Raw genomic sequence first — 27064 nt, 5'->3', positions numbered from 1 at the left:
GATATTTTACTAAATGTAGACAGCTGGCCTTCTGTAGTGAATTAGTAGTTTGAAAATACATACTAGGGCCTGTGATCTCTAAACAAAATATATTTTAAGGCTTTACTGTTATCAGAGAAGAAAAAAAATTAACTGGGAAAAGTAGACCACGCTAGTCAAACAAATAATTTTTGATTTATGAATCAGTACTAGGTGATAAGTTTATAAAGCAGAATATCACAGAAAACAAAACTATTGAGTTATTAGTTTAAAATACATGAAACTTGATCAATCACCAAAAATCAATAGCAAAACCAAAATATCTTCTGTTTTTTGGTATGTTTAGATTATGTGAGGCATACGTACTTAATGCTCAAAGTACTTTCACTTTTTATTAAATATTTACATCTTAGCAAAATGGAAATGTGTATGGTTATGGATATGTTAAACGTTTTATACCTAAGCCAAAATAATTACATTACATAGCTATCATTTAAAAATTTATAAAAATGGAAAATCTTTGTCTGTATTGGTTTAATGTAGAAGCATTTATTTTCTCAGGAGGAAGAGATGTCTCTTTTGTCAACCAGTGGTTACTTCAGAACACAACATTCTTTTTAGCAATGTAATATGTCCCACAATTATTTGCAAAAAATCAAAAGAATATTCTGCAGTTAACAATGTGGCTATTTGTAAGAAGATGCTGAAGACCGAGGGACATCAAGCCATATTTTAAAAAAGAAATAAACAAAACAGCACTGCATATATTAGTCAGAATTTTCATAAATGCCTCTTATGGCTCATTAACCACAACATGTTTATAAGATGTCTTAAAGCTTTTAGATATAAAATATTGTGAAGATGCATTGAAAGATATGCAAATGGTCCACTGAGTATCATATGACAAGCCTTTAGTGGAAAAAGAGCTGAACAAAATGAGAAAGATGCAATTATTTCCAATATTAAAAAATTTTTTTTTTCCTATTCTTTTTCATTTCTTATCAGCCCTGATTGTGGCTTAATTTAAGATATTTTCAAACACCTATATTTAAGATGAACCCACAGTTCACTACAGTTCATTTTTTCCCCTTTTTTGTCCTGTTCCCAACTCTAAGCTCAATTTTATATATTCTCTTAACTGCAAATATAATGTTTCAGAAGTACAGACATACAACAACCTCAAAGGGTAGTGCTTGTCAGATGTAACTCTGCCTTTCTCAACAGCTGTAAAGCTGGAGATTGCAATTCATTCACTCATTCCATATAAAGAAATCAGGCACCCTTTGGTATGAGGAAGCTTAATCCCATTTAAAATGTTAGAAGTTCAAATATCAAAAGCTGTCGGAAAACTGATTTATCAGTAAGGTGCTGCCAGTCTTTTTTGACAATTTACACTTTAGAATCAATAGACCCTTTTTATTTTCCATAAGAAGAACATTCATCTTCCTATAGCTCAAAGACTTGACCTACTTCCCCATCCTTGGAATTGTTCAAGGCCAGGTTGGATGGGGCCTTGAATAACCTGGTCTAGGGGAAGGTGGCCTTGCCCATGCAGGGTGATTTGAGCTATATGATCTTCAAGGTCAAAACAAAACAAAGAAACTTCAACACTGGAATTATATGAATGAAGTCTAAGTTATACATCTATTTATGTATTTTTTGTGAAATTATTACATTTATTCTTGAATATTTCCTTTTAAAAATTCAGAATTTTCAATGGAATTTCACAGTATTATAGAGGGAAAAAACATATAATCAGAAATTATGCTCATAACTCTATTCACATCACAGGGTTCTGGATTGTTCCTTCACTGAAGTTCCCACCTTTATGCCTCATTTCTTCAACACCGGAGATCTCTGTTGTGAATATTTTGAATTTTATTCTTAATCAATGACACTATTGACCTAAAATTCCATCTACATTTCAATATTTTATTAGTTACACATATTAGTATACTGCTTATCAGTATAACTATATGCTTATTATAATATTGCTCACAATTGCAGAGTGTTCAGTGCTGCGTATATTTTGTCACATTAAGTTTTAAAATAAAAGACTTTTTCGATTTATCATCAAAAAACAAAATCTGATAAAGTGGGTAAGGATAATCTTTATTCAAGTACCCTGTATTCTGGACACTATTGTCTCCAGAATACTTTTTAAAGGGGCAATAAAACATTTGTGTGGCAAGGATGCAAATGGTCTTAACTAAGTCCTTCTCACCTTTCTTCTTTCCTGGAGATTCAGCTACTACTTGCTTAACAGGATATTTTTTTTTTCCAAATTCTTGGGTAATGTCCTCCAAATCCTCTTATGGATTTGAAACCACAAAAAGTCTTGTGAATTCCTATTGAATTTTCAAGTTCATTATGTTATTCTGAGAAGGACAAGTTAGGTTTGGATTTAATGGACAACTTCTTCTGATATGGTAGCAGTTTTATAGTCTGGATTGTTATTTTGCATTTTCATTTGCACCTACTTACTCCAACAGGGTTATTTAGTGTTAGGTTTTTCTATGCCTGTATTTCAAATTTATTCAAATTATCCTTTTTGCCATTTTTTTTTTGTGAAATTTGTTCATAAAAATGTAGAACTACTGTGAATCCCCAAATGCATTTTCTTCCTGTGTCTTTGCAGGTGAAACTATTTAACAATGATCTCTTTATGTTGTCATGAAAGTGGTACAGTGGATATCAATGTGTGAGACCTCTTGTAAACTATTTCTGTTTCAGGGAGCTAGCAACCTTAATGTAGAGTGACACAGAAGTTATCTCTGATATCAGCACCTATTCTATTCAAGTTAATTTTTGATGAAGGATTGGACATTACATCAGCCAGCAGTTATGATAAACATACTATAAAAACTTAATTTTCAACCTCAGGTTACTTGCAGAGTTGAATTCTGCAGTGGCTGTCACTTCATTCCTGCAATGCTCATGTTGCATATTAAAAATAATAATAAAAAACCCAAAACAAACAAACAAACAAATAACCCTAAAATCACACCTCACAAAAAAGGCTGAACTGAGACCTCTGCATACATGTAGCCAGAGCATCCTCTATTAGACATAGTAGTGATGACCTTAAAGGACAATTGTATTTCAGTTGCCAAAAGCAGAATATAAAACAGGTTTATGTGCAATAAATGGCTGTGTAAAATGAACAAGCTTTGGTTTGGTTTGTTTTTTGGGTTTTTTTGGGGTTTTTTTGGTAAGAAAGGAATATCTTTCTACACCCTTCCTCCCCCCAAAATAACAACCCTGAAAAACACACAACAAATTAAACGAAACCAATCTAAAAAGCAGTAGTTCTGGTAGCCTAAGCAAGTTTACATACTATATCCAGGAAGAATTTGGTTTTTTGTAACCTGAGCTACAGAACACTAAGCAGCTTTTTACTGATGACCTTCCACTTTCATTTAACACAATCCATGAGCTAAAATTTGTCATATAGGAAACAAAGGCCATGTTTATATCTGTAAACTGGTACCAAATACCAACATGACACTATGAAGGGACCATAAGAAAAGCAACCATACTTAACTCTACCTCACTATATACCATCATTCCAGTTTATCTGGCTTAAAACCCTTTAAAGTATACATTAACACTTTGTTGTCTGTACATCAGTAACACTGAAGCTAGAACCCTTCTACTGCTGATTTCATCATTGCATGGAGTTAGAGATATAATCCCACTGCATGTGAAGAAAACCATAAAATCAAGTTCACATAGTTATCTTGCAGGCACAGCTGGTTGAAGTTGGACCATGGCAGTTTTATGTGATATTTGTATCAGGGGCAAGGAATGAAATTAATTCCAACATAGATAAGGAAGTTAATGTGCTGTTATACGGTGCCCTGTAAAGCTGAAACTTTTGGTTCATCTTTTTTCTGTTCACTACATCCAAATAATGCATTACAACCTGTCTGGTTATCAGTCAAGCTCAAAGACAAAGGAGACAACAGCAATATTCATTGAGGAAGCATGGCTGGATTTCACTGTTCACTGGAATTCTGAAGGAAGGAGAGCAGCAAACATAATGCAATAGTTTTTTATTTCTGGTTTGGAAGGAAAATATAAGGTTATATAACTGGTAAACAGAGATTGCCCTCCTTCAGCTTTCCTGGGATCAAGGAAATTTATTCAAAACTGCTAAGTAACAGAATGTTACTGTCAACCTCACTTTAAAAACTTGCCTCCATAAATTGTTTCCTGAGCAGGATTATACACTGACAGGAAGTTTAAAAAGTGAAAGAAAACATAAATATTCATTTTGCCTACATATACATAACCTTTTTATTTAATATATTATTTAATATTATTAGTATCTTTTTAATATTTTATTTTATTTGTAATTTTTAAACTAAAATGCCATCTATGAATATTTTATGTCAATTCACTTCTATAGCAAAAATATGGGATGAGTCAAGTCAGTTACCTTTCACAAGTCAATATAAGTACTAATCAGTTTAACCTGTTACTTCCCAGAGATGAGTTTCATGAGTGACTAATCTATTTTTACCTATTTTCCATTTTCTATTTCTACTTTCACACTCCATTTTCTGGAGTGGCTTAGGACACAATTATCTGCATCTTTGAGATGTCTTAAGATGTATATTAGAATGTAATATTATAAATGTACAATAAAGGCTATTATAAAGGCTATTATAGCATTTAGTTGAACTTCCTATCTGATTCTGAGGTAAAGAAAATCACATTTTGTATGCCAGCAAACTGAGCTCTAACAGGGTAAGGAAAAGTATTTTAAACTAGATGGCACAAGACAGAGACTTTGCCAAATTAATCTTTGAAATTTTTATAGGGATGTGGCAGGAAGAATGTTTTATATTTTTATATTAGCTTCCTTTAGAATTGACAAATTTAAAAATTATTAAAAAGTTTGAATTTAAGACATACACACTTCTTCTGCACTGTAACTGAAACTAGTTGAAGTTACACTTGTGAAATATTTCCAACCTTATTTTTACTTTGGAAATTCTCCATATTCTCTGACTTTGACCCATCTATCAAAAATCTTATGAATTTGAGTGCTTTTGATCTGTCAGAAGAAAACAAAACAACCAAACCAAACAAAAACCCAAAAAAAACCCCAAAAAACCAAAACAAAAAAATCGAAACACCACCTTCTCCTGCACCAAAATTGCAAAGAAAAAATTGAGAAAAATCAGGTTAGATATTTATGGATATAATGTATATATGTGTGTGTATACATATATATATATAATTAGTATTTATGATTCATTTTTCTATCCCTCAAAATATTAAAGGAAATCTGATCTGAAAATATTTACTACCGCAAAGCAGACTTGGAAGTCTCAAACAATTTCAACAATAAAATACATTTACTACCATTTCCTTGTGGTTTCTCTGCATTTCACCACAATTTGACATTGTTGTCCTACAGATGTTCTTACACATGAAACAACAGGTCAAATGCTTGTAATGCTTTGTTATGCTTGAATGGATTTTGATGACAAAGCTGGAATTAAATTTCTGGAAATAACTATATGAATATTCCTCTTGTGTGATAAATATTCAAAAAAGAACAATGCTCTGTAAATATTTAAAATATTTGTAAATCTTTTATCCTACTTATTTATTTTGCTAGGTAAATTCCCATCACATTCTCCCATACACCCTTTTGCAATACCAGTTATACCATACACACACACCAACACAAAACAAAGCAAACCAAAATTAGCATATATTTCACTTCAGACATTAATGAAATACTACCTCTTTAAATTCTGCCTTCACTTTCTCTACTGCAAACGTGATAATTTCTTGTACTTGTAGTGCACCTGCAATACCATACACAATTTTCATAATTGTCAATATATTTTCTTTAAGGTCTTTCAAACAGGTGCTAAAAACATTTTCTATAGAAAAAGTGAAGATGTACAAAGGTACTAAAAATAACTTTGTAATAAACGTGCTGAGAAATTGCTGGCAACATCCTCACTAAAAGCATTAATTATTGCATTAGGAAAAATTCAACAATTTCTAGTATAAAAACTGAGCTGTACAGAAATCTCACTGATGATACAGTAGTAATCATCATCCGTTCTTTCATGAGCAAAACACTTAGGCACTGCTTACTTCATTTAGTTTAAAAACAGAAGAATTAGGTTTTCACTTTTGGCTTTTTTCTGCCACACCTATTGAAGTCAGATAAATCATAAAAATCTAAGTCATGATGTTAGTTGGCTCAATTTACATTTGCTGCTAATTTATAAAAGTACAATGATTACCATGAAATTGGATCTTTTTAATTCTAGTTTCATTCTCTTATTGCTTGAGCAAAAGCAAAATTTCAGTCATAATGAATTTTATTTGCATACTAATGAAATGGAGGGGCTAAGCTCTTTCTAATTATCTTATGGCAAGTAAAAAACCTAGTCGCTATTAAATTTTTTAATTTGTTTGCTTTTTTTAATTCTATTTTTTAGCATTAGATTATGTAGGTTATTTTTTAAAGAAAAAAAATAACTGAAGAAAAATAAACCTTTTTTCTTGCTGTGAAAAATACTTTTTCTTTAATTGCACCCATGATGTTAATTTTAACTACATTTTGACCTACTTAGTACAAGTTCCCAAAAAACCCCCAAACCAACCGAACAACAAAACAAAGACAGAACTTACAGTAGTATAATATCGAATAAATTATCTTTTATATTTTCTTCATATGAAAAAAAAAAAGCAGTGCGATAACTTCTATTTGATAATCAGTGAAATGTTAGGCTAAAATTAGTTGAAAAAGACAAAGGATATCCATTATGTGTATATGTGTTAAAATAGGGTTAATTCTTGGTTCACAGTCCCATTAAATCTTTTCCAGTGGGACTCTAATGGTGGCTGAGAGAACTTGGTGTAGCCTGAAATGTTTACCCGACTGAAGTCAAAAGCAGAAGGCCCTGATCCCAACAATAGCACAATTGTCTTCCTGTCTGCCAAGGGGCTCTTCTACAGAACATGGACGGGAGATAACATGTCATGAAACTTTCTGTATTTGCAGAGGTAGAAAACTGAACACAATGCCAAACTGCATCTTACTACTCCTAATGAAAATTATTGCCAAACACTGGACAGAGGCACATCCATCCTTCCAAGCCCAGGTTAAATAATGGTTCTTATGGTTGTTATCATTAGCCCAATTGTCATGCTCTGAATGCTGGCCTTTTTTTCCTCTTCTCTTGGATGCTCATTTTTGCCCCATAAAGAAGCATGTGTCTATTAAGAAACAAACAAACAAACAAGAAGAACTGAGAACTCTTCTTTAGGACGCATGCCTACTTTTAAGACATACAAATCCTTAAATACTTTTTTTCCCAGTTGGCTTTTTAAAGCCTTTTGCAGGCTGTTCTTTGTTCTCTTCTTTGTTCATTTCAGTTTTGGTTTTGTTGTTGTTGTTCTTGGTTGGTTTTGCTGTTGTTTTTTGTTTTCTTTTTTGTTCTTTTTTTTTTTTTTTCCTCTCTCTCTTTGCTTCTTTTAGCCATATAAGAAAAAAAGTCATTTTCCCTAAACGATATTTTGCATCATCTGTTCACAGTAGTGGAACCAGCATAGAAAACCAGCCTAGTTTGTCAACAATCTTCTCAGTATCTAGCATTTTACAAAACACAGTTCAGTGGGGAAATACATTGCTACCGGGGCAGTCAAGAATGCCTTTCTTCTGTTTATTTATTTATTTGTTTTTGTTTGATTGTTTTTACTAGAGAAAATGCTAGAAATACAAGGGTGATTTGCTAATTCATCACAAATTCCAGATTAATTTCAGAAACAAAACATTGTACAATCCATTTCCTATTTGATAAATATGACCTCAGTTCTTTATTTTAAAGACTTTATAACTCACCCTGTTACAGTGCTTATTTCAATATATAAATTTTTAGATCTTTGCGTATTGATTTGCCATGATTATTAAAGGTTTCACCAATCCTCACACCATTTATGCATTTAATCATAAATTATCTGTTTACTTCTATATAAGAGGCAAAAAGTATCAAACAGTTAGTCTTGGAGTTTCCTCTGAAATCCTGGGGAAACAGCTCTATATAGTGATGTTATGTAAATGCTTTTAGATATCAACCAGATAGATCTTAATCCATTTTAATTTGGATTGGATTTGCCAATTTAAAAAGTGTAAGTTTATGTGCATACTTGTTTTATTTCTTAACTGATGAATGTTAGCAATTCAATTCCTTAGTAATCTGTGGGAAAACACTGTACTTTTTCCCAACTTGTTTTCAGTTTTCCCTGACCTTGCTGTGTTAAGAACAGCAAGTATATTACCGGTCCAGGACTAAAATCTTCTTCTCTAAATTGAATATTAGAAGGCCTCAATCACACTCAAATACTTTGTTTGAATAAATTATTTGGTTGTATTTAAACCTGATAATTGTCTATATTAAAAGAAGACGCATTCAGTTTTCAGACAATTTATTTTGAAACTGTAATGACGTATTTATTGCTTCCATGAGATCATCAGTTTAACAATAATTTCTTACCCAATTGTTTATAATCATGTATGCATAATGACTTGCCATGTTCCATCCAAAAAACCCTTCACAAAATTTGAGTTACCACTAAATTTCAGCTACAATGGGTGATCTTCAGATCTTCTGACATATACACTCTCTCTCTCTCACTCTATCTCATTCTTTCTTCCCACTTTCTTACCCTTTTCTCTCCCATTTGTCTCATATTTCTCTCTCTCTTATATCTTCTTTTCCTCTCTCCCTCTTTTCCCTGGCTCTATCATCTTGCTTGTGTCAAAAAAAAAGTCTGCTTGCACCCGACCCTTCTATAGTTGGACTTTGTTTTGTGGATCCAAAACAAAAAATAAACTGGACCGTAACCACAGGTACAAAAATGCTTAAAAGGAAAACCCTTGTGAAAAAATAATGTCAATCACCGAATAAAATACACTCACCTTCTCTTCGATTAAGCCTTGCAAATCCAGGACTGTGACTGGTAGACAGCTCTGATGAACTGCTGAATGATGACTGAGACAAAGCAGAAATCAGCTGATCATCACAATTATCTGCCAGAGAAAAATATCATGTTCAGGTTAATACAATGACCACCACCCACTGTAACTGTAACTGAAAGAGAAAATTAAGAGAATACTAGAAAAACATCTGATCAATAATGTATTTTAAAGCAGCAAGTCTCAAAATATTTTTTGTTGCTGCATGATAAATATGGAAACTGAGGAGCATTTCCCCCCTCTTCTATCCCAGTATTTCATGAAATTTCCAAGTTATAATTTATTATTTTATTTATTAATTTATTATGTTATGCATCTGGTGATTCTTTCCCTCCTCTAACCTAACTTCTGAGATTATTCTGATAAATGTTTCACAGATCACTTAAAATCCTGTTCAGCAGCTGCTGGTTTGTAGTCCTGGTTGCAGCATGTAGATACAACCTCAGTATGTGCTCTTTATTTTCTTTACACCTGATGATAGCACATTTCTGTGCAACCCTATTTAATGTGCTATCACAGTAAACATAGATATTTTTTTAAAGAAACACAAAAACAATAGTCTGAAGGAAATAAAGTTAATCTCATCCCTTTTCAGCACTGCAAGAATGACAAAGTGGAAAATCTTTCACTTTGTCAATGGTATGCTTCTTTATAAAGATACAGCACAAAATCATTATCCCAGTTATTAGTATGCAAGTCGGAACATCATACAGAATGAAACCCAAGTGTTTCAGAAAAAAGACAACTTAACTGTAGCTTACAACCAATGGTGCATAAGCAAGCAACTGCTAATCAATGTTTTGGATGTTAAATGCCTCTCCAACTCAATTGCAATACAGAACATGTGTTCATTCTTCATTTAAATTTGCAAAATATAAATTGAGAATCAATATGTGTTCTAGTTTTAGCTGAAAGAAGACTGACTTTAAAAAACCAGAAAAAGCATTAGTAAGTCTTTTCCTAGCTATACTGTGCTGGCATCTGTTGTTTAAAAACTTGAGAGGAAATTAGGTAAATTCTTAGTCTTTATAAAATGGTTCTTCTTGGACAAAAAAATATTTGTCTTTCATGACAAACACATTTTCTGAATGCAACTCTTATGTGACAAGTCATGTGTGAATCTTTCTTCTAACCAGACTGTTTGTTTAGTGGATTTCCACTCTCAAAATCATGAATGTTAATTAATGCAAAATCTTCCTGACTCACGTATAATTAAATGTTTCTGTTGAATAATTGTGGATTGGCAAGTAAGACTTATATGAATGTCTCAAGGGGATTTTATCCATCACCTTCAAAAATATTTTTTTTTAAAGTTCGTTCAGTTGGTTCTTTAAGCAAAACTCTTCCTAAGAGAAGATCTGATGATCTCATGAATGCTACAGTTAAAAGTTCTCTCAAATCCTCAAGATAATATCCAACAACTACATACAAGATGATATAGTAGCTGTTCTTGATAGGTGCACATACTTCTACCAAAACTGAAGTACCTGACTCATATGAAAGGAGCAAACAAAATAATTATTTACCTTCATAAGCTTATTTCCTTCTCTAGCTTTCTATAATACAAACCCCAGAATTTTATAATGACCATTTATTGTCGAATTGCAGGTCATTTTTCACTGCGTTATCTACCAATTAGATTTATAATGTTGAAAAAGGCTGTTCTAGTTGGGACAAACTGTCCAGCTAGTAAGCAGAGAAGAAAAAGCATGAAGAGAAAAAAGATTTAATCTTATGAGCAAATGAATTGCACTGATAACTCTTAGAAAATGATGAAATTAGTGAAATGTTTCTTTACAGAATGGAAAACACAAAGAACTTACTTGTAATAAACTGCACCAGAAAGAGAAAGGAATAAAAATAATGTTCTTCATAGAAAGCTACTTAACACTGCTAATGCAAGGAAGCCACTAATCCTTTTTCTACTCTGACTGCCTATATTTTTAGCCTAAATATGAAGATAAAAATTAAGAGGAAAAAACAGCAAAGTATTTTCCCCCAAAAACATGTACCTGATCTAGAATCATAGAACCACATTTTTTTTTAGGTTGGAAAGGATCTTTGAGAGTTTTCTAACCCAGTTCCTCCACAGTAAACAGCAACTTCTTCAGCTTTCTCAAAGTTCCATCCAACCTGACCTTGAACATTTTCAGAGATGAGACATCTACCATGCCTCTGGGCATCCTGTTCCACTATTTCAGCACCCTCATTGTAAAAAACCAAAACCAAAACCAAACCAAACCAATCCAAAACCAAAACAAAAAACCTCTTCATTACATTGCTTATATTGAGCCAGAATCTACCCTCTTTTAGTTTAAAACCATTAGCCCTCCCTACATCATTACGTTCCTTGAACCCTCAGCAAGTCTGAAGATGTCTCAAGCTGTGTTCACATGTCTGAAAGACAGAATGCCATCCAGAAGGACCTGGACAAGCTCAGTAAGTGTGTACATGTGAACTTCTTGGGGTTCAATAATGGCAAATGCAAAGTCCTCCACTTGGGTTGAGGTGATCCCCAGCATTGTTACATTACTTGGAGGTACTGGTGGATGAAAAGCTGTGCATGAGATGAATATGTGCTCTCATAGGCAAGAAAGTAAACTGTATCCTGGGCTACATCAAAAAGAACATGAACAGGACACCTTCAGGACAAGGCAGGTGAGTCTGCCCCTCTACTCCACTCTCATGAGACCCCACCTGGAGTAATGTATTCAGTTCTGGAGCACCCTAACATAAGAAGGACAAGAGCTATTGGAGGAAGTCCAGTTGAAAGCCATGAAGATGATTAGAAGACCTGAGCACCTCTTCTAAGAAGACAGGCTGAGAGAGTTGGGGTTGTTAGAGCCTGGAGAAGAGAAGGCTCTGGGAAGACCTTAGAGCAGCCTTCCAGTACTTGAAAGGGCCTACAGAAAATATGGAAGGGGCTTTTCACATGTGCACATAATGATAGGACAAGAGGAAATGGCTTTAAACTACAAGAGAGATTTATGTTAGATTTTTAGAAGAAATTATTGACTGTGAGAGTGATGAGTCTCTTGGATTGCATTACAGCTCATTGTGTTAGAAAGTTCCAGAGTGGTGGAGGTTCCCCAACAGGACAAGAGCCTATGAACACAATGCCTCCTGTGTCTGGAGTAAGAAGGCTTCATCATTAGGTCCCCTTTGACTGAATGACACCAACTACAGAGTTCATTTTTTAGCTTTGGTCTCTAATTAATACTTGTAAGCTTTCAGCCTGCCCACGGATGTTCTTGAGAGACAGATCTTCACACTCTGTCCATTTCTTGATGTAAAAGGCAATGCCTGGTCCCCTTCTTCCTCACATGTCCCTTCTGAACAGCCTGTAGTTATCAATAGGTGCATTCCAGTCATGGAGTTTCAGTAATGGTTACTAGCTTGTAGCATCTAGTGGTTCAGTGGTTTCTAACTCCTCTAGTTTGTTGCCCATGCACCATGCACCATGTACTGGTGAAGAAGCACTTCAGCTGGGTTATTAGTCATCTCATCTTCTTAGAGGAACACCAATTAATTCCTTTGAGGAATTTCACCGTTGGTTCCAATTAACTCAGAATCCCCTGTCTCATCTTTGTAAGAATCCAACTGTGCTCCACTGTAACCAACACAACTCAGAGTAATATACTGAGGGTCCTCATTGACCTCTCTGACTTTAGCATGTCATTCCACAGCTTGCCATGGGCAAGAGAGGTATTATGCTCCTGATATGCTTGAAATATTCCCAGAAGAACTCATTGAGTATCTATTTAGTATTTATCTTGTAATAATTTATGTATATCTCAACTTATACTAGAAAGGCTCATAAAAAGTTTAAAATATACAAGATGTAATGCAAAATCCAACAGTGCAAGAATTTTTTTTTGCCATTACACAACAGTGATTAAGGAGAAATGAGCCAGCTATCTGAATAGTCTGAATAATTACATATATATTTTACAACAGCTGCTACGCATTCGTTGTCTCATGAAAATCTCTTCATTTCAACATATTTCTTATTGTTTAGTGCATGCTGCTTTTAACACACTCTTGCTGCAGCTTTCACTGTGCAATCTAACTCATAATCTAGTAAGAATTAAACTCAAAATATTTTGTACAAATTGGCAGAAACCAGATGGCCAGTATCAACTTTTCTCTAAAATTTAGTAAAAGCAATGAAAACATAATCTGCCCACCACAACAACTCTATACAGTTTCACTTACAGTGGAAGATGTACTCTACAATGAAGCTGTCTGAATTCTGTGCTTTCTACATACTACTGGTCACCTTGTCATTTTTTTTGGATGCTCTTCCTCTGTAGAGAAGAGATCTCACTGCTGAAGATGAGCTATGGATTTCTAGGGATATTACTTGTAGTTCCGCCACGCTAAATAAATAATTAAATAGGTCTACTCTAATATGAGTTTTAAAAGAAAGAATTTTAATTGAAAGAAATGTATCACAGCTTTTATTAGATTCTTGTGATAAAACTAGTTTTTTATTCAATAGCTAAGGATATGAAAATGCAAACATAAATTTCTGTAATATAAACAAAAATCTAGTATCAAATAAGTCTTTGTGAAGGAAAATCATATACTTAACTGTGTCATTCTAACAAAGACATTTTGGCAAACAAAATCAAGTTCAGGCCTACAGAGTCATCATATTGCAACTATCCAATGAAAAGAATGAGGAATATTAGTGAAATGATAGGAATGGCTAATGCAGTAAACTGACATAAGATGTAACAGTTTAAAAACTCTGAGATGAGCAGTATTCGATAGGAAAGAAAGGCCTCTGGGAATAAGAGGTGAAAAGCTGTAAGCTGAAGTGAAGCTTAAGAGAAAAAAAAAAAAAAAGCAAGAAGGTGAAAGGATATACAGGGGGAAAAAAAGGATATATAGAAGGGGAAAGGATATATAAACAAATATATATTACATGCTTCATCCACAAAATAAAGAAGTTATTCAGGTTATATAAGGCATTCCTCTCCATACACCATAATTCAAGTGCAAATTTAATAAAATTTATAAAGCAGCTTAGGCATTTTATAAGAATAAAATGCCAAGTGTTGCATGTACAAATTATGCCTATCATTTCTCCTCCATATTCTACAAATTCATAGTAGAATACTGGGACAACCTAAGATTTATTTTTTCAGGAGGTAGAAGTGTGTATTTTCACTTCCTTATATTGAAAAATCCACAATATTATTTACAGGAACAAACATTTCATTTCTTTTCAACATAAAGCAGGTATGGCCCTGATTTTAATTTGAATATAGCAGTCAGGTTGATGGTAGTCATCTAAGTTTTCAGCTTGGTTTATAAATATACACAATATTTAAGGATTTTCATGCATTTCAATTTGAGTGCAAATATATTCTGTATAAATGAATGTCAGAGTTCAGTGCTTGGTTATTACAAGTTTACAAGCAATAAGGATTCTGGTCATAATTATCTAAAAAGTACACGTAATGCACTGACACATTCACTTCGTTCAAGACATACATTAATTAAAACTAAAATATCCCAGTAAAAGAGCATACACAAATTAACATACTACAATTTCACTTTTTGTTAAAATGAAAATGATTCCACCTATTAACCTCAAGACCATAACATGATAGCCCTGCAGACATGAACATGTTTGTAACTCCTGCTTATTTCCCATGCTGCATGCATTTGCATAGAAGCTTTTAAGTTTGGCACTTTTAAGTTTAGCATGGAAGATGCCTCAGCCCCTGGAATTCTATTTTCCTTTATTTCAGGTGTTCTCCTGCTGGCCTGTGAACCCTTTAAAAGCCCAGAACAACTGTTACTGGCACTGGGCTCAAAGTGGTGGCAGAGGGATGGACTGATGATCACCTCACCCAGGAACTCTTGCCTAAACCCCTCTTTAAGATTGGCAAGACTATTTCCACAGATGCTCTGGGTTTTTTTCTGTAAGATGAGACCTATCAGCCCCTAGGAGACCAAGTTTCTTGAAGAGAGTCCCATGGTGTAGGAAGCCAAATCTCTGGCTGTGGCACCACTTCCTTAACTATTTATTCATTCTCCCAGTGCAACTTTCCCCTTCAGACCCCTTCCCTTTGACCAGGAGGACTGATGAAAAGGCAAACTTCAATCCTGAATTCTTCACCGCTGCTCCCACCGCTGCTCCCATGGATCTGCAATCCTTTGCAATCTTCAGACTTTTCATGGCTGTGTCACTGGAACCCAAGTGAAACAGCTGGAGTAGATAATAGCTGGTAGGACATACAAGTTTAGGTGGTCTTTCAGTGATATCCCTCATGAAAGCCCCTGGTTAACGACAGATGACTCTGAAGAGTGGGTCAGGCTGGCAAATGGATGCCTCCATAACTCCTGAAGAGGGCCTCCCGCCACAATCACCCTTCACTTCTTGTTTCTGCTTGTTGATAAGGAGTGAGCTAGCTGGTCTGCCTTGTTCAAGTACAGCAACTTACCTGATCAAGCCTGGATTTTTTTTAATTCTACAGTTTTCAGAATTGTGATGAATCTCTTCATAAACTATTGAACTTCTTGTAAAACAGGAAATAGGCAGCAAAGAAGGGAAAAATATTTTAACAGTTGACCACCCTAAAAAACTACTAAGTTCCACAGATCTGTGAAAGACTCAAAGAAACTACAGAGGGCTAGTAAGTAATAAACATTTTAACACAAATAAAGCCCCAGCTGTTACAGCAAGCAACAACAAAACCAAGTAAAGTTTTACCAATTTACCTTCCTCAGGGAAAAATAAATATCTAATGTTCTGGTTTTAGAGAAGCTGGACAGAAAAACTGTCTGAGGCACTTGTTGATGTGGTAGTTATATGGGGAGCACTTGAGCCCACCTACAGGAAGAGAGGATGGGTCAGGTGATGCAAATGGACCAATCACAGATTTCCTTCCCACAGTACTCAGTATAACGTGGCTCCCACAAAAGCCCTTGGGGGGTTTCTCTGGCTGGTGTTCTATCTGGGTCAAAGCCTTCCTGCTGCTCCCCGAAGAAGCATCTACCAAGACAGGTCACCTTATATCAACTCATGTTTGGTTTTTTTGTTTGTTTTTTTTTTTTTAACTTTAAAGTCTCTTTTCTTTATTCCCTTCTTTGCCCTGGGGGGACAGTGGGCATAAAAGAGAGCATCTGTCACTGTGTAGCCACTGTCTAAATCTGTGATACCTAATAAACAGAAAAGTAGGAAACTGTAATCTGGAAATGTAATCTTATGGGAATAAAATAGAAGAAATAAGAATACCAGAAATCTCTTAAAATTGTATTAACTTTCATTTTTCCCATGCAGGTGAAACTGCAAGCTTAGAAAGGACCAACTTTGATGCCATTAATATATTCAGACTTCACTGAGTATCTGTGATCAAGATTTCATGAAAAGGAGTGAGGCTCTTGTAATAAGAGACATGTCATTGTATCTATAGGACTAATACTTACTAAAAAATAAAAAAAGGTGCCACAGAAACTACACTCCAATAGATATTTACTAAATCTGTGATTCAGTCATGTCGATTTCAAAGCATTCCTTTTCTTGTGAAAAGGTCTGCAGTAAAGACCAAGCATCCTCAAGCATGTCTATTGTTTTCAACAAAAAGTAGCTAATTTACATTAGGAGTAAGAACACATTGCTTTATTTAACAGAATCTTTACATTTGTTAGCTGTGGTATTTTAGTCTTCAGTCCATGTACAAGATTGTAGTTAGTTTCAAAGATCTGCTGCATTTAATGAGGTTCATAGATAGAGAATAAATAAAAGGAGATGTGCCCCTCTCCTTTTGCTGGTACTTGACCTGAGGGAAGACGACTCTACAACTTGATAACTTATAGACAGGTATGTTTTATACCAGCGACGAGTGCAAGGGGGATCTCTCCTCCTAACTTGCACACAAAACCCATGCCTAGCTTTTGTTATATACACTGAAGTTATGCATATCCATTAGATTTTGCAATACATCTATACCTATGCATCACCTACTCCTGCTTCGTATTAAAATTAGTCCCAACAGGTCATTTCCATAATCTCCTCCCTCCTGCGCTTGCATAGTGTCTCCTGGTGAGCATCGTGGGGATGAAGTAAAAATGAAGCAAAGGTCTTTCTCTGGGTAAACTTTTCACCTCTTCTTCTCCAGACATGCGCATTTCTTCAGTCTTCAGCCAAGCTGACAAAAGGTTCTGTTTCTTATCTCAGCGTTACTATAGCTATCAGTTTAGCACATACATATCCCTTGTAAGGTGATGACTAACCAAACAATGTCTTAGTTTCTATTAAACAGGCATTCTATGTTAGCTTCTATTAGATCAATATGACCCCTAGACAGTTACTAGGAGGCATTATATATTAACCCTTACATCACACTGGCCACTATGATGATCTGAGTTGCAATGGTCTCTTCACCAGTGACAGTAAGAATAATGTGGAGATGTCAAGCTGACAGATTTACAGACAATAGACCAGATTAGTTTCAGTTCTTCTAACTACAGGTATCAAAGGTTACAAAATTGCTGCTGCTGCTATATGCTTCCCTTTTTTTTCCCAGCCAGGGGTAAGCTATTTTTGTTCAGAGAGCCCAAGCACTTCTTCATCTTCAGTCTACTGTTGCCCATTGAAAATAAGACTTCAAAAACAACGAACTAGGAAAGTGGCACTGTTTCATGCATGCCCCTAGGAGCTCCTTGAAACAGTTCTTAATCATTACTGTTTCCTTCTTTAAGTCTTCATTCATTTTGTAGAATATTTTCAGGTAATTCTACATATTCCATATAAATTGCATATAGGAGTCATAGAAGCTTTCAGTGTTTTGATTGGCTGAGGTCTCCTAACCATTTTCAGCTATCTCTTAGAAAAATGTTAACCCTGCAAGTTGATTGGTTTTTGAATGATGTAAGGGTTAATATAAAATGCTTTCTAGTAATTGTCTAGGGGTCATATTGACCTGATAGAAGCTAACACAGAATGCTTGTTTAATAGAAGCTAAGAAATAGTTTAGGTAGTCATCACCTTACAAGGGAAATATATGTGCTAAACTGATAGCTATAGCAACCTTGAGATAAGAAACAGAACTGTTGTTGGCCTGGCTGAAGACTGAAGCAATGCACATGCCCGGAGAAGAAGAGGTGAAAAGTTTATCCAGAGAAAGACTTTTGCTTCATTTTTACTTCATCCCCACGACCCTCACGACCCCCACCAGGAGACACTATGCAAGCACAGGAGGGAGGAGATTATGGAAATGACCTCTTGGAAGCAGGAGTAGGTGATGCATATGTATAGGCGTATTGCAAAATCTAATGAATATGTAAAATTTCAGTGTATATAACAAAAGCCTAATTGTGAGATTGGTGCACATGGATTTTGGAGGATTTATCCCCTCGTGCACCCAGTGCTGAATAAACATACCCCTCTCTATAATTTTCCAAGTTGTAGAGTCATTTTCTGCAAATCGTGAACATGTATAATAATCAAACTATCAACTTTTATGAGTTATTCCTTCCATAGCTTTAATTAAATCTTACAGTCAAATACAGATTTTGAGTGTTGCGTCATCTTACTGTGATCAAAGTGTACATGATGGTTCTTCATTTTCATGGACCTCTCTCGGAGGGCCATGTCTAACACTAGAAGGTTAGATCCATCCACACCTGGGCTCCTCTATGAGAAGGAACTTAGAAAGCAAGAGGGTCCAATCTGTATCTCCGCAGGTAACCTGCTTGAGTCTTGACATTTTATTGGAGTATTCAGCAGGATACCCCTGCGTATCAAAAGGTCAGTTGGGACAGCAGACATCTTTCTTGTCTGTATAGGAAGAGAGGATACTAGGTGATCTCTTTGCTTGTGCCAGAAGAGATCTGAACAGCACAAAGCCAGGGATGCCCAGGAAATGCTTAATCTTGACTGTTCACTTCTCATTAAACAGTTAAGGGATGAGCTGTTCAGGGAGCTGAATTTACAGCACTTCCCAGAATGCACATGTGGGGCTTGTCCCTCACAGTCTAATTCCCTGACTGTCCTGCATTTGCCATGTGATCACACTCAAGATGAACTACTCCATAACTTTTCTGGGCACAAAGGTTAGGCTGGTAGGCCTGCAGTTCCCCATATCCTCTTTCAGGCCCTTCTTGAAGATGAGCATCACACTGGCAAGCCTCCAGTTATCTTGGACCTCCCCTGTTAATCAAGATGGTTTATAAATGATGGAGAGAGCCTTGGTAGGCTCCTCGGTGAGCTCCCTCAATACCCTCGGTTGGACCATATCTGGCCCCACAGATTTGTGAGTGTCCAGGTGCTGTAGCAAGTCATTAATTGATTCCTCCTGAATTATGGAGGTGTTGTGCTGCTTCCTGCTCAGGGGGCTGAATACCCTGGGGTTGACTGGTCTAACTAATGAAGATGGAAGAAGGCATTAAGTACCTAATCCTTTTCCTCATTCTTTGATGCTAGTTCCCTCTCATACCCAGTATCAAATAAAGGATGGAGATTCTCCTTGTCTCTCTTTATTGTTACTTTATTTGTAAAACTTATTGTGCCTTGTAACAGCTTGATTACCAGCTGTGTCATGAAGTTATCTTCCATACACTTGAGGAACCTCCTAGCCTGTCTCTTCTCTGCAATGTTATGTTTCCAGCAGACATCTGATAGGCTGAAATCCCTCACCAGAACAAGGGCTAATGACAGTGAGATCTCTGCCAGCAGCTTTTAAAATGCTTCTTCTGTCTCTTCATCCTGGTTGGGTGGTCTGTAACAGGATATCTGCCTTACTTACCTTCTCCTTCATCCATAAATACCCAGCCTTATCATCACTATCATCAAGCCCTATACAACCAAGACACTCCCTAACGCAAACTCTAACCCCACCACCTCTCCTTCCTTGTCTGTTGCTTCTGTTGAGCTTATAGCCATACATTGCATCATGCCAGTCAAGAGAGCCATCCCACCTGACTTATGTGTTGGCTGCTATGTCAGAGGTGTCCTGATGCATAATAGCTTCTAGCTCCTGTTCTTTGTTTAACATGCTATATACATTGGCGTAGATGCACCTGAACTGCTCTATTGGTTTCACCCCTAATATTGCCAAGCCACCCCTAGGCTCAGCTCTAGTGGGCCTGGTTTTATCTCCCTCCCCCTTAAAACCTATTTTAAACTCCTCTCAATGAGCCCTGATATCTTCTGTACAAACCCCCTTTTCCTCTTAGTGGACAGCTCCACTCCATCTCTTACCAGCAGGCTTGGTGCCATGTGAAGATCCCTGTGATCAAAGAACCCAGAATTCAACTGATGGCACCAGTCTCTAAACCATGTGTTGATGAGGTGTGCTTTCCTGTTCGTTCCAGTATTCCATGCCACTGAAGGAATTAAGGAAAATATCACCTGTGATCCTGATCCCTACACCATTCAGCCCTGTGTTCTGAAGTCCCCTTTTATTGCCTTAGGACTTCTCTTGGTAATCTCATCACTGCCCACCTGTCTGACCAGTAGTGAGTAGTAATCAGAGGGTTGTAGCAGACCTGGAATCTTCCAGGTTACCTCTCTGACCCAGGTCCCTGGGAGGCAAAAGACTTTCCTGTGGGACTGGTCTGGCTGACATATTGAGCCCCCTGTTCCTCTCAGAAAAGAATGCCTGTGATGTCTACTTTCCTTTTAGTTTTAACAAGGGCAGTCCTAAAGCGTTGGGTTGGCTGCCTTGGCAATTGACAGCATCCCTGAGGAAAATGATTTGGGGGTGCTGGTTGATGAAAAGTTCAACATGATCTGTCAGTGTACACTTGCATCCCAGAAAGCCAACCAGATCTTTGGCTGCATCAAGAGAACCATGGGCAACAGGTCCAGAGAAGTGATTCTCCCTGTCTACTCTGCTCTTCTGAGATCCCACGTGGAGTACTGCACCCAGGTCTGGAGCCCCTTTTACAGGAGGGACATGGATGTTCTGGAGTGTGTCCAGAGAAGGACCATGAGGATGATCAGAGGGCTGGAGCACCTCTCCTATGGAGACAGACTGAGAGAGTTGGGATTATTCAGTCTGAAGAGGAGAAAGCTCTGCGGAGACCGTACTGTAGCCTTTCAGTATCTGAAGGGGGCTTACAAGAAAGCTGGTGAGGGACATTTTAGGGTGTCAGGTAGGGATAAGAGTAGGGGGAATGGATTCAAACTAGAAGAGGGTAGATTTATTTAGATTAGGTGGTAGGAAGAAGTTCTTCACCATGAGGGTGGTGAGACTGTGGAACAGGTTGCCCAGAGAGGTGGTGGAAGCCCCAGGCCCTTTAGAACAGACCTTAAAGATCACTTCCAATTTCCCTGCATGGCCAAGGACACCTACCACTAGACCACATTTCTTGAAGCCCCATCTAACCTGGTTTTGAATGCTTCAAGGGATGAGGCATTCACACCCTCCATGAGCTACCTGTTTATGTGTCTCATGACCCTCACAGTGAAGAACTCCTTTCTAATGTCTAACCTAAACCTATTCTCTTCTAGTTTAAAGCCATTACCCCTTGTCTTATGACTACATGCTCTTGTAAAAACTGTATTTTTTATAGGTTCCAATTACATTTTATGTGTGTGAATTCAGTGGTGAAAGAGTATATGACTCAATAAAATATTAGAATAGGACAAATTAGAACTGGGAGCTGATGGGAAGAAATGGATCATTTTCTGTTAGACTTTTCTTATTCATTTTAAGGACATATTCAAAAATGTATTAATTATCCAAATGTGATGTAGTAATGCTTTTAAATCATCCATAGAAAATCAAGAAAATAGAAGTGAATACCTTCCACTAGATAGGCCAGTGTCTTGTCTGTTTTGTTTTGAAGGCATATTTCTTATTTTAAAAGAGTCAAAACTAGCATGAATAGGAAGCATGAACTAGCATGAACCATCATCAAAATCTGAAACTTATGAGATCTTATGGGTCCTTTCTTAATTTTAAAAACTCAAACTGCTATTTTTCACTTCATATTAAACTATCTTCTTTCATTGCCATTATGTTTTCATGGGGATCTTGGAAACACAGAATTAGTTTTTCTTACCTTAACAGTTATAAATATACTAAATGTTAATTAGAATGATTGCATGAGAAAAGCATAGTGGTTTTGTCCTATGAAGAGTAGTAAAGTACTAATGTATTCTGTAATGTAAGGTGAAAATATCTTAAGCATGTGTGGTAGCAAAATGGTAAGACTTGAAACAAAGCAGAATTTATATATTATAGGTGAATAAAAAAAAGTTATTTATAATTGAGAATTAAAATGATTAATTCTGATCAGGAACAGATAACTTTTATTATCAGAATTCTTTTTCTTTCCTGTGTAGGTGTGCAGTATCTGAAAACTAATTTTGTAACAGCATTGAATGTCCTTTCTCATTAATATGTTTTACACTTCCTCACTGTATTACTTAATCTTCAGTGTCTTCATGCTAGCTCCTAATTTTTCCAAAACATATTTATGAAAAAATCAGAGTATTTAAAATGCTTTACTACCAGAAAAGTGGAGAAATATTTTTTCTTTCTCTCTAACTAATAGAAGCAGGCAGAATTCACAAAGAAAATGGAAGAGATTGTTTGTTTTAATCTTTCTTTCCTTAAATTAAACTTTTTCCAAAGGCTGAGGTTTCAACTAAGAAACAAACATCCTATACTTAAATGTTAGAAAAGAAAAGAACACTTCCTTTTTATTCGAGGCAAAATTTGCACTTAAAATTTGAGAGTGAAATAACCAATATAAATGAGTGTTGGAAGAAAATACCGTCAGCTGTCACTGAGATGGCCACCTTTACAATCAGGTTACACAGAACAACCTTAAGCAAAACAAATATAAATCTCTAACTTTTTTTTTTTTTTTTACTATGGCTTTTTCTGATCAAAGGATATTACACTTCAGTTTAGAACCAAAACTTTATGAACTGGCATTTTCTGCATGTTACTCATTCATCATGGGAAGACTTACAAGCGGGTAGCATTTGTCTGAGTCTGCAAGATCCCTTCCACAGACAAAACACTGCAACACTGATCCCTCTTGACTTCACTTTCTTTAGCTGTGCTCCTCTACTAATTCCCAATCAAGATTGTACAGCAATAAACATGATATAACTCTATACGATAACATATATTTAGTAACACTGAGATTACAAGCCATATATTTTTTAAGCATATTTTTGATGCTTTCTTATCTATAAATTTGGTTATATATTAAGAGCCAAAATACCTGCAGTACAAAACTCTACTTGCTGCTAAACAGGCTGAGGGGATAGAGAGGAAATGGCATTTGGAGGAAAAAAATTACAGGTAAAAATGCTTAAGCTGTAAAAGTCTCATGATTTTAGTGTTTTTTATTAGTATTTACTTTTGTATTACTATCATTATATTGGCATAGCAAAATATTTCCCCTCAACAGCAGAGGAAATCGTTCACGAGTAACTACCTGGACATGAGCTCCAGAACACAACTACTTATTAGGAGAGTAATGCAGCTGGGTCACTATACCTCACACTAGATTTGAGACAGTCATTGGTCTTTGCAACTCAGATAAAGTAATATAATTTTAAAGCAACTCTGACAAGATAACTTGCAGTTGTTTAATGAAACTTCACTAGCTCTGGTTATCTTTTCAACTGTAAAGCACTTGCCTTCTAGTTCCTTTAGAGGAAGGAACAGTAATATCAAAACACTTTTGGCAGGTAATACAGGAACAGTGACTTCTGTTGCTGCATTGGTCAACATTGGTCCCCGAAGATGGGGAGAAACCAGTTAGTAACTTGGTCTCTGACTGTCACCTTCAAAGGCACAGTGTTAGTTTTCTGCTCCGCTGGAAAGTATCTGACACAAGCAATTAAACTAAGGGGGTCTGAGAAAACTGAGGATAGTTCAGATTTTCATGGCAATGCAGGAAAAGAGGAAACAAGAAAACTCATACTATTATTAGTTTCAGGATTAAAAGTGTCAGTATCATATTGACTCCATTTACAGATTACAAAAACTGAGGGAAAAAACCCAAACAGAACAAAAAGCATATAATTCACATGTATCCACATATTACCTAATTGTATTATACAATACAGTAAATCCACCTTTTTTTTTTCATAATTTTATAAATTTAAATATCATTGGTAATGGGAAATAATTTAATTTTTCAGAAATAAGATTGCAAAATAAGATCTTAAATCTAGCTTCAGCTGAAGCCTTTGGGAGTTGTTTCGAAATATTCTGTATACAAAGGAAAAATCTCCTATCTCACTATCAGATCATAGAATCATAGAATGTTAGGGATTGGAAGGGACAGCTAGAGATCATCTAGTCTGATCCCCCTGCCAAAGCAGAATAACCTAGGGCAGGCCACACACGAACACATCCAGGCAGGTTTTGAAAGTCTCCAGAAGAGACTACACAGCCTCCCCGGGCAGCCTGTTCCAGTGCTTCATCACTCTCCCAGTAAAAAAGTTTCTCCTCATGTTGAGGTAGAACTTCCTGTGTTCTAGTTTAAACCCATTTTATCATATACATAAGACATTTTATTATATGTATAACAGATATATTATTTCAAGAGCAGTTTTATATGGATGAGGATAATTCTCTCCGATTCTTTAGTAAGTTAAATTCCTGTAGTCTTATTCTGTGAACCTTATTTTCCAGCCTGTGAATCACTTTGTAGGCCTATATGACTGGTCAGCATTTGCGTATCTTTCCTTAGGGGAAAATAAGAAATAAGTTACGCAAGACAGTGCTGCAAACTAAAATGAAATTGATTCATTGCAAACTAAAATGAAATTGATTCATCATTTCCTTTCCTCAGTTGTTTTCATATACTGTATTTGTCAAAACTTTGCCCATGGCATTACACAGGTCTCATGTTGAAGAAGTTATCCTTAACAACTCTTAATAATGTCACGATGCATAGTAAACAATGGACTAGACTGTCAGTTTCACTGTCATGCATGATGAAATCTGACCTCATGAAATAGATGTAATGAAAAATTTTTAAAAAGTCTCAAAACAACCCCAAAAATCCCAAATAACAAAATTATTAGGATGATAAACTACATGTATTTCAAAACAATGTGCAGATTACTTATTTTCTCTAAGTGAAAACTGCTCCAAGCATGGGAGAGAGCATTTTAAACCAAGACAGCACCTCCACATAACTTTGGTATTTATCTATAATAAATTGTATATGGGTTCCAGTAAAATAAAAACAAAAAAGTCATGTACAAGTACTTACAACTGAAATGTTACACACTCCTTACAAATCTTGCATGTCACTGCATGATACACTGCCTTCTCCATTATTATGTTTTGTGAGAACATGCTTCTCTTCCTTTTTCAGTGCCAATTTTCCTCCTATCCCTTCAGCTGAGTCACATACTGTTACATTTTGCATGCTCTGGAGCAAGTATTTGGAAGATAGTGTATTTGTTCCATTTCCTTGAAAATCTGGATGTCTCTTTGCTAGGCTGACTGCCATCTCTACTGTACTAGCTAATAAACAGCTCCTTCCTTCAAAGAAGTAAAAGTCCCTCCGATTTCTTATTAACACATTAGAGTAATGCTACCCCAAACGCATTTTGCACTGTATAGGTTAGTTTGTGCTCATCAGTTCACTGAGGAACATAAAGCCACCTGTGATTATCCAGTTAACCTGTTTGGGGTACTGGTGAATTTCTACTATGCCTCATCCTAAGAACATAGTAGAATATCCTCCAGCTTTTGGTTATACAGTAAGTACAGTTTACTTAGTGTTCTCTGAGGAGTTAAGTATCTGCATCCCATTTGAGTTAGAGATGTACTTTCCATGTTTGATATGACTAATGGCAATACAACCAGTGATAAAATACCATGGTGGATTCACCAAATAAAAAAACTCATAGTGCAGACTTTGCAGGGACAAAACCTAGCAATTTCATCTGTTCACACAGATCCAGAATGGATAGCTCTGCTTGTATACATGGGTTTATCTATATATCATTTAATTCCCTATGAACAGCTTAAATGCTGTATAGTGTTCTGTATAGGAATTATTTTCTCTAGGAGTTACTTAGAAGTTTCTCTTAAATAAAATTACATTTTTCACACATACCCCAACAGTTAGTTGCTGTCAACATCAATGCTTAGTGTGAAGTCCAGCAGGCACTGACAAAATCCAAGAACAGTTAAGACTAAAAGACATACTAAAATTACCAGCTGTAAAGTTTCCAGCTCTGTTTTAGAGCACAACTGAGTCCCAGGAAGAATATTAAAGGAAAGCAGGTTCCTTCCCATAACCCACTAAGTTTACAAATTCACTCAAGCCAGTTCAGTGCTAAGCAGTGAAAGTTTCACTGGATGCCACATTCCTTTAGGATGGTCCTCTGAACTTCCTTACATTTTTTTCTGTTAAACTGAAAATCAGCAAAGTTCACATTGAATAACCAGATACTACTACTACTACTGCTACTACAGCTTCTGTTGCTACTGTGACAATTACCAAAAAAAATCACCACCACCACTAGCCACAACAACAATAATAATAACAATAACAATAACCATAATAATATGAGTTAAACATGAAGAAAAAATGTTTGTAAGACATTTGGATAAATCTTCATGTAGTAATCCTAACTCCAAAATACCTTATGAAACTGGTAGTGTTATATCTCAGAGTAAAACATAGCAGGGAGTGCTGCACCATATAGGATAGAAAAACAGTGGACAGTAGCCTGTTTTAAGTTACCTTAGCATTCTGACCTCAGCAGTGAACTGGATAATAATTCACAATAAGGACTTCCTTTTTTTTTTTTTTTTTAATGTAATAATTTTTACGTTTTTCTAATTTACTTGTAGAAAGTATGGAGTTTCCCCTTCTCTTCCCTTTCCACACAGGAAAGTAAAATAGTGTGTCATAGCCTATTTGAAAATATGGTGTATAACTTCAACAATGATTTGGGTGAGAATTGCCTGTATGTATTTTTCCCCTCATAAGTTTGGAGGTGCCTGTGTGCCTGACACTACATTCAAACTGTAGTCTAAGAAGTACAGGAGCATTATGTTATTCCAGGTTCCAGGTCAGTATAGTCACCAATATATTTCAATTGAAACAAAAACA

General features: G+C 35.9%; 1 protein-coding gene across 1 annotated transcript in view; it reads right to left on the bottom strand.

Moving 5' to 3' along the window:
• Nucleotides 1-27064, bottom strand: part of CNTNAP4 (contactin associated protein family member 4) — a 204201-nt gene that overhangs the window by 151928 nt on the left and 25209 nt on the right. Inside the window, exon 2 of the mRNA XM_071730885.1 lies at nt 8936-9046. Coding sequence (XP_071586986.1) covers nt 8936-9046 — 111 coding nt within the window. The remainder of the gene's footprint in view (nt 1-8935; nt 9047-27064) is intronic.

The sequence above is a fragment of the Heliangelus exortis genome, chromosome Z (assembly GCF_036169615.1).
Source record: "Heliangelus exortis chromosome Z, bHelExo1.hap1, whole genome shotgun sequence".
Taxonomy (NCBI): domain Eukaryota; kingdom Metazoa; phylum Chordata; class Aves; order Apodiformes; family Trochilidae; genus Heliangelus; species Heliangelus exortis.
This window is presented reverse-complemented; position numbering and strand designations above follow the sequence as displayed.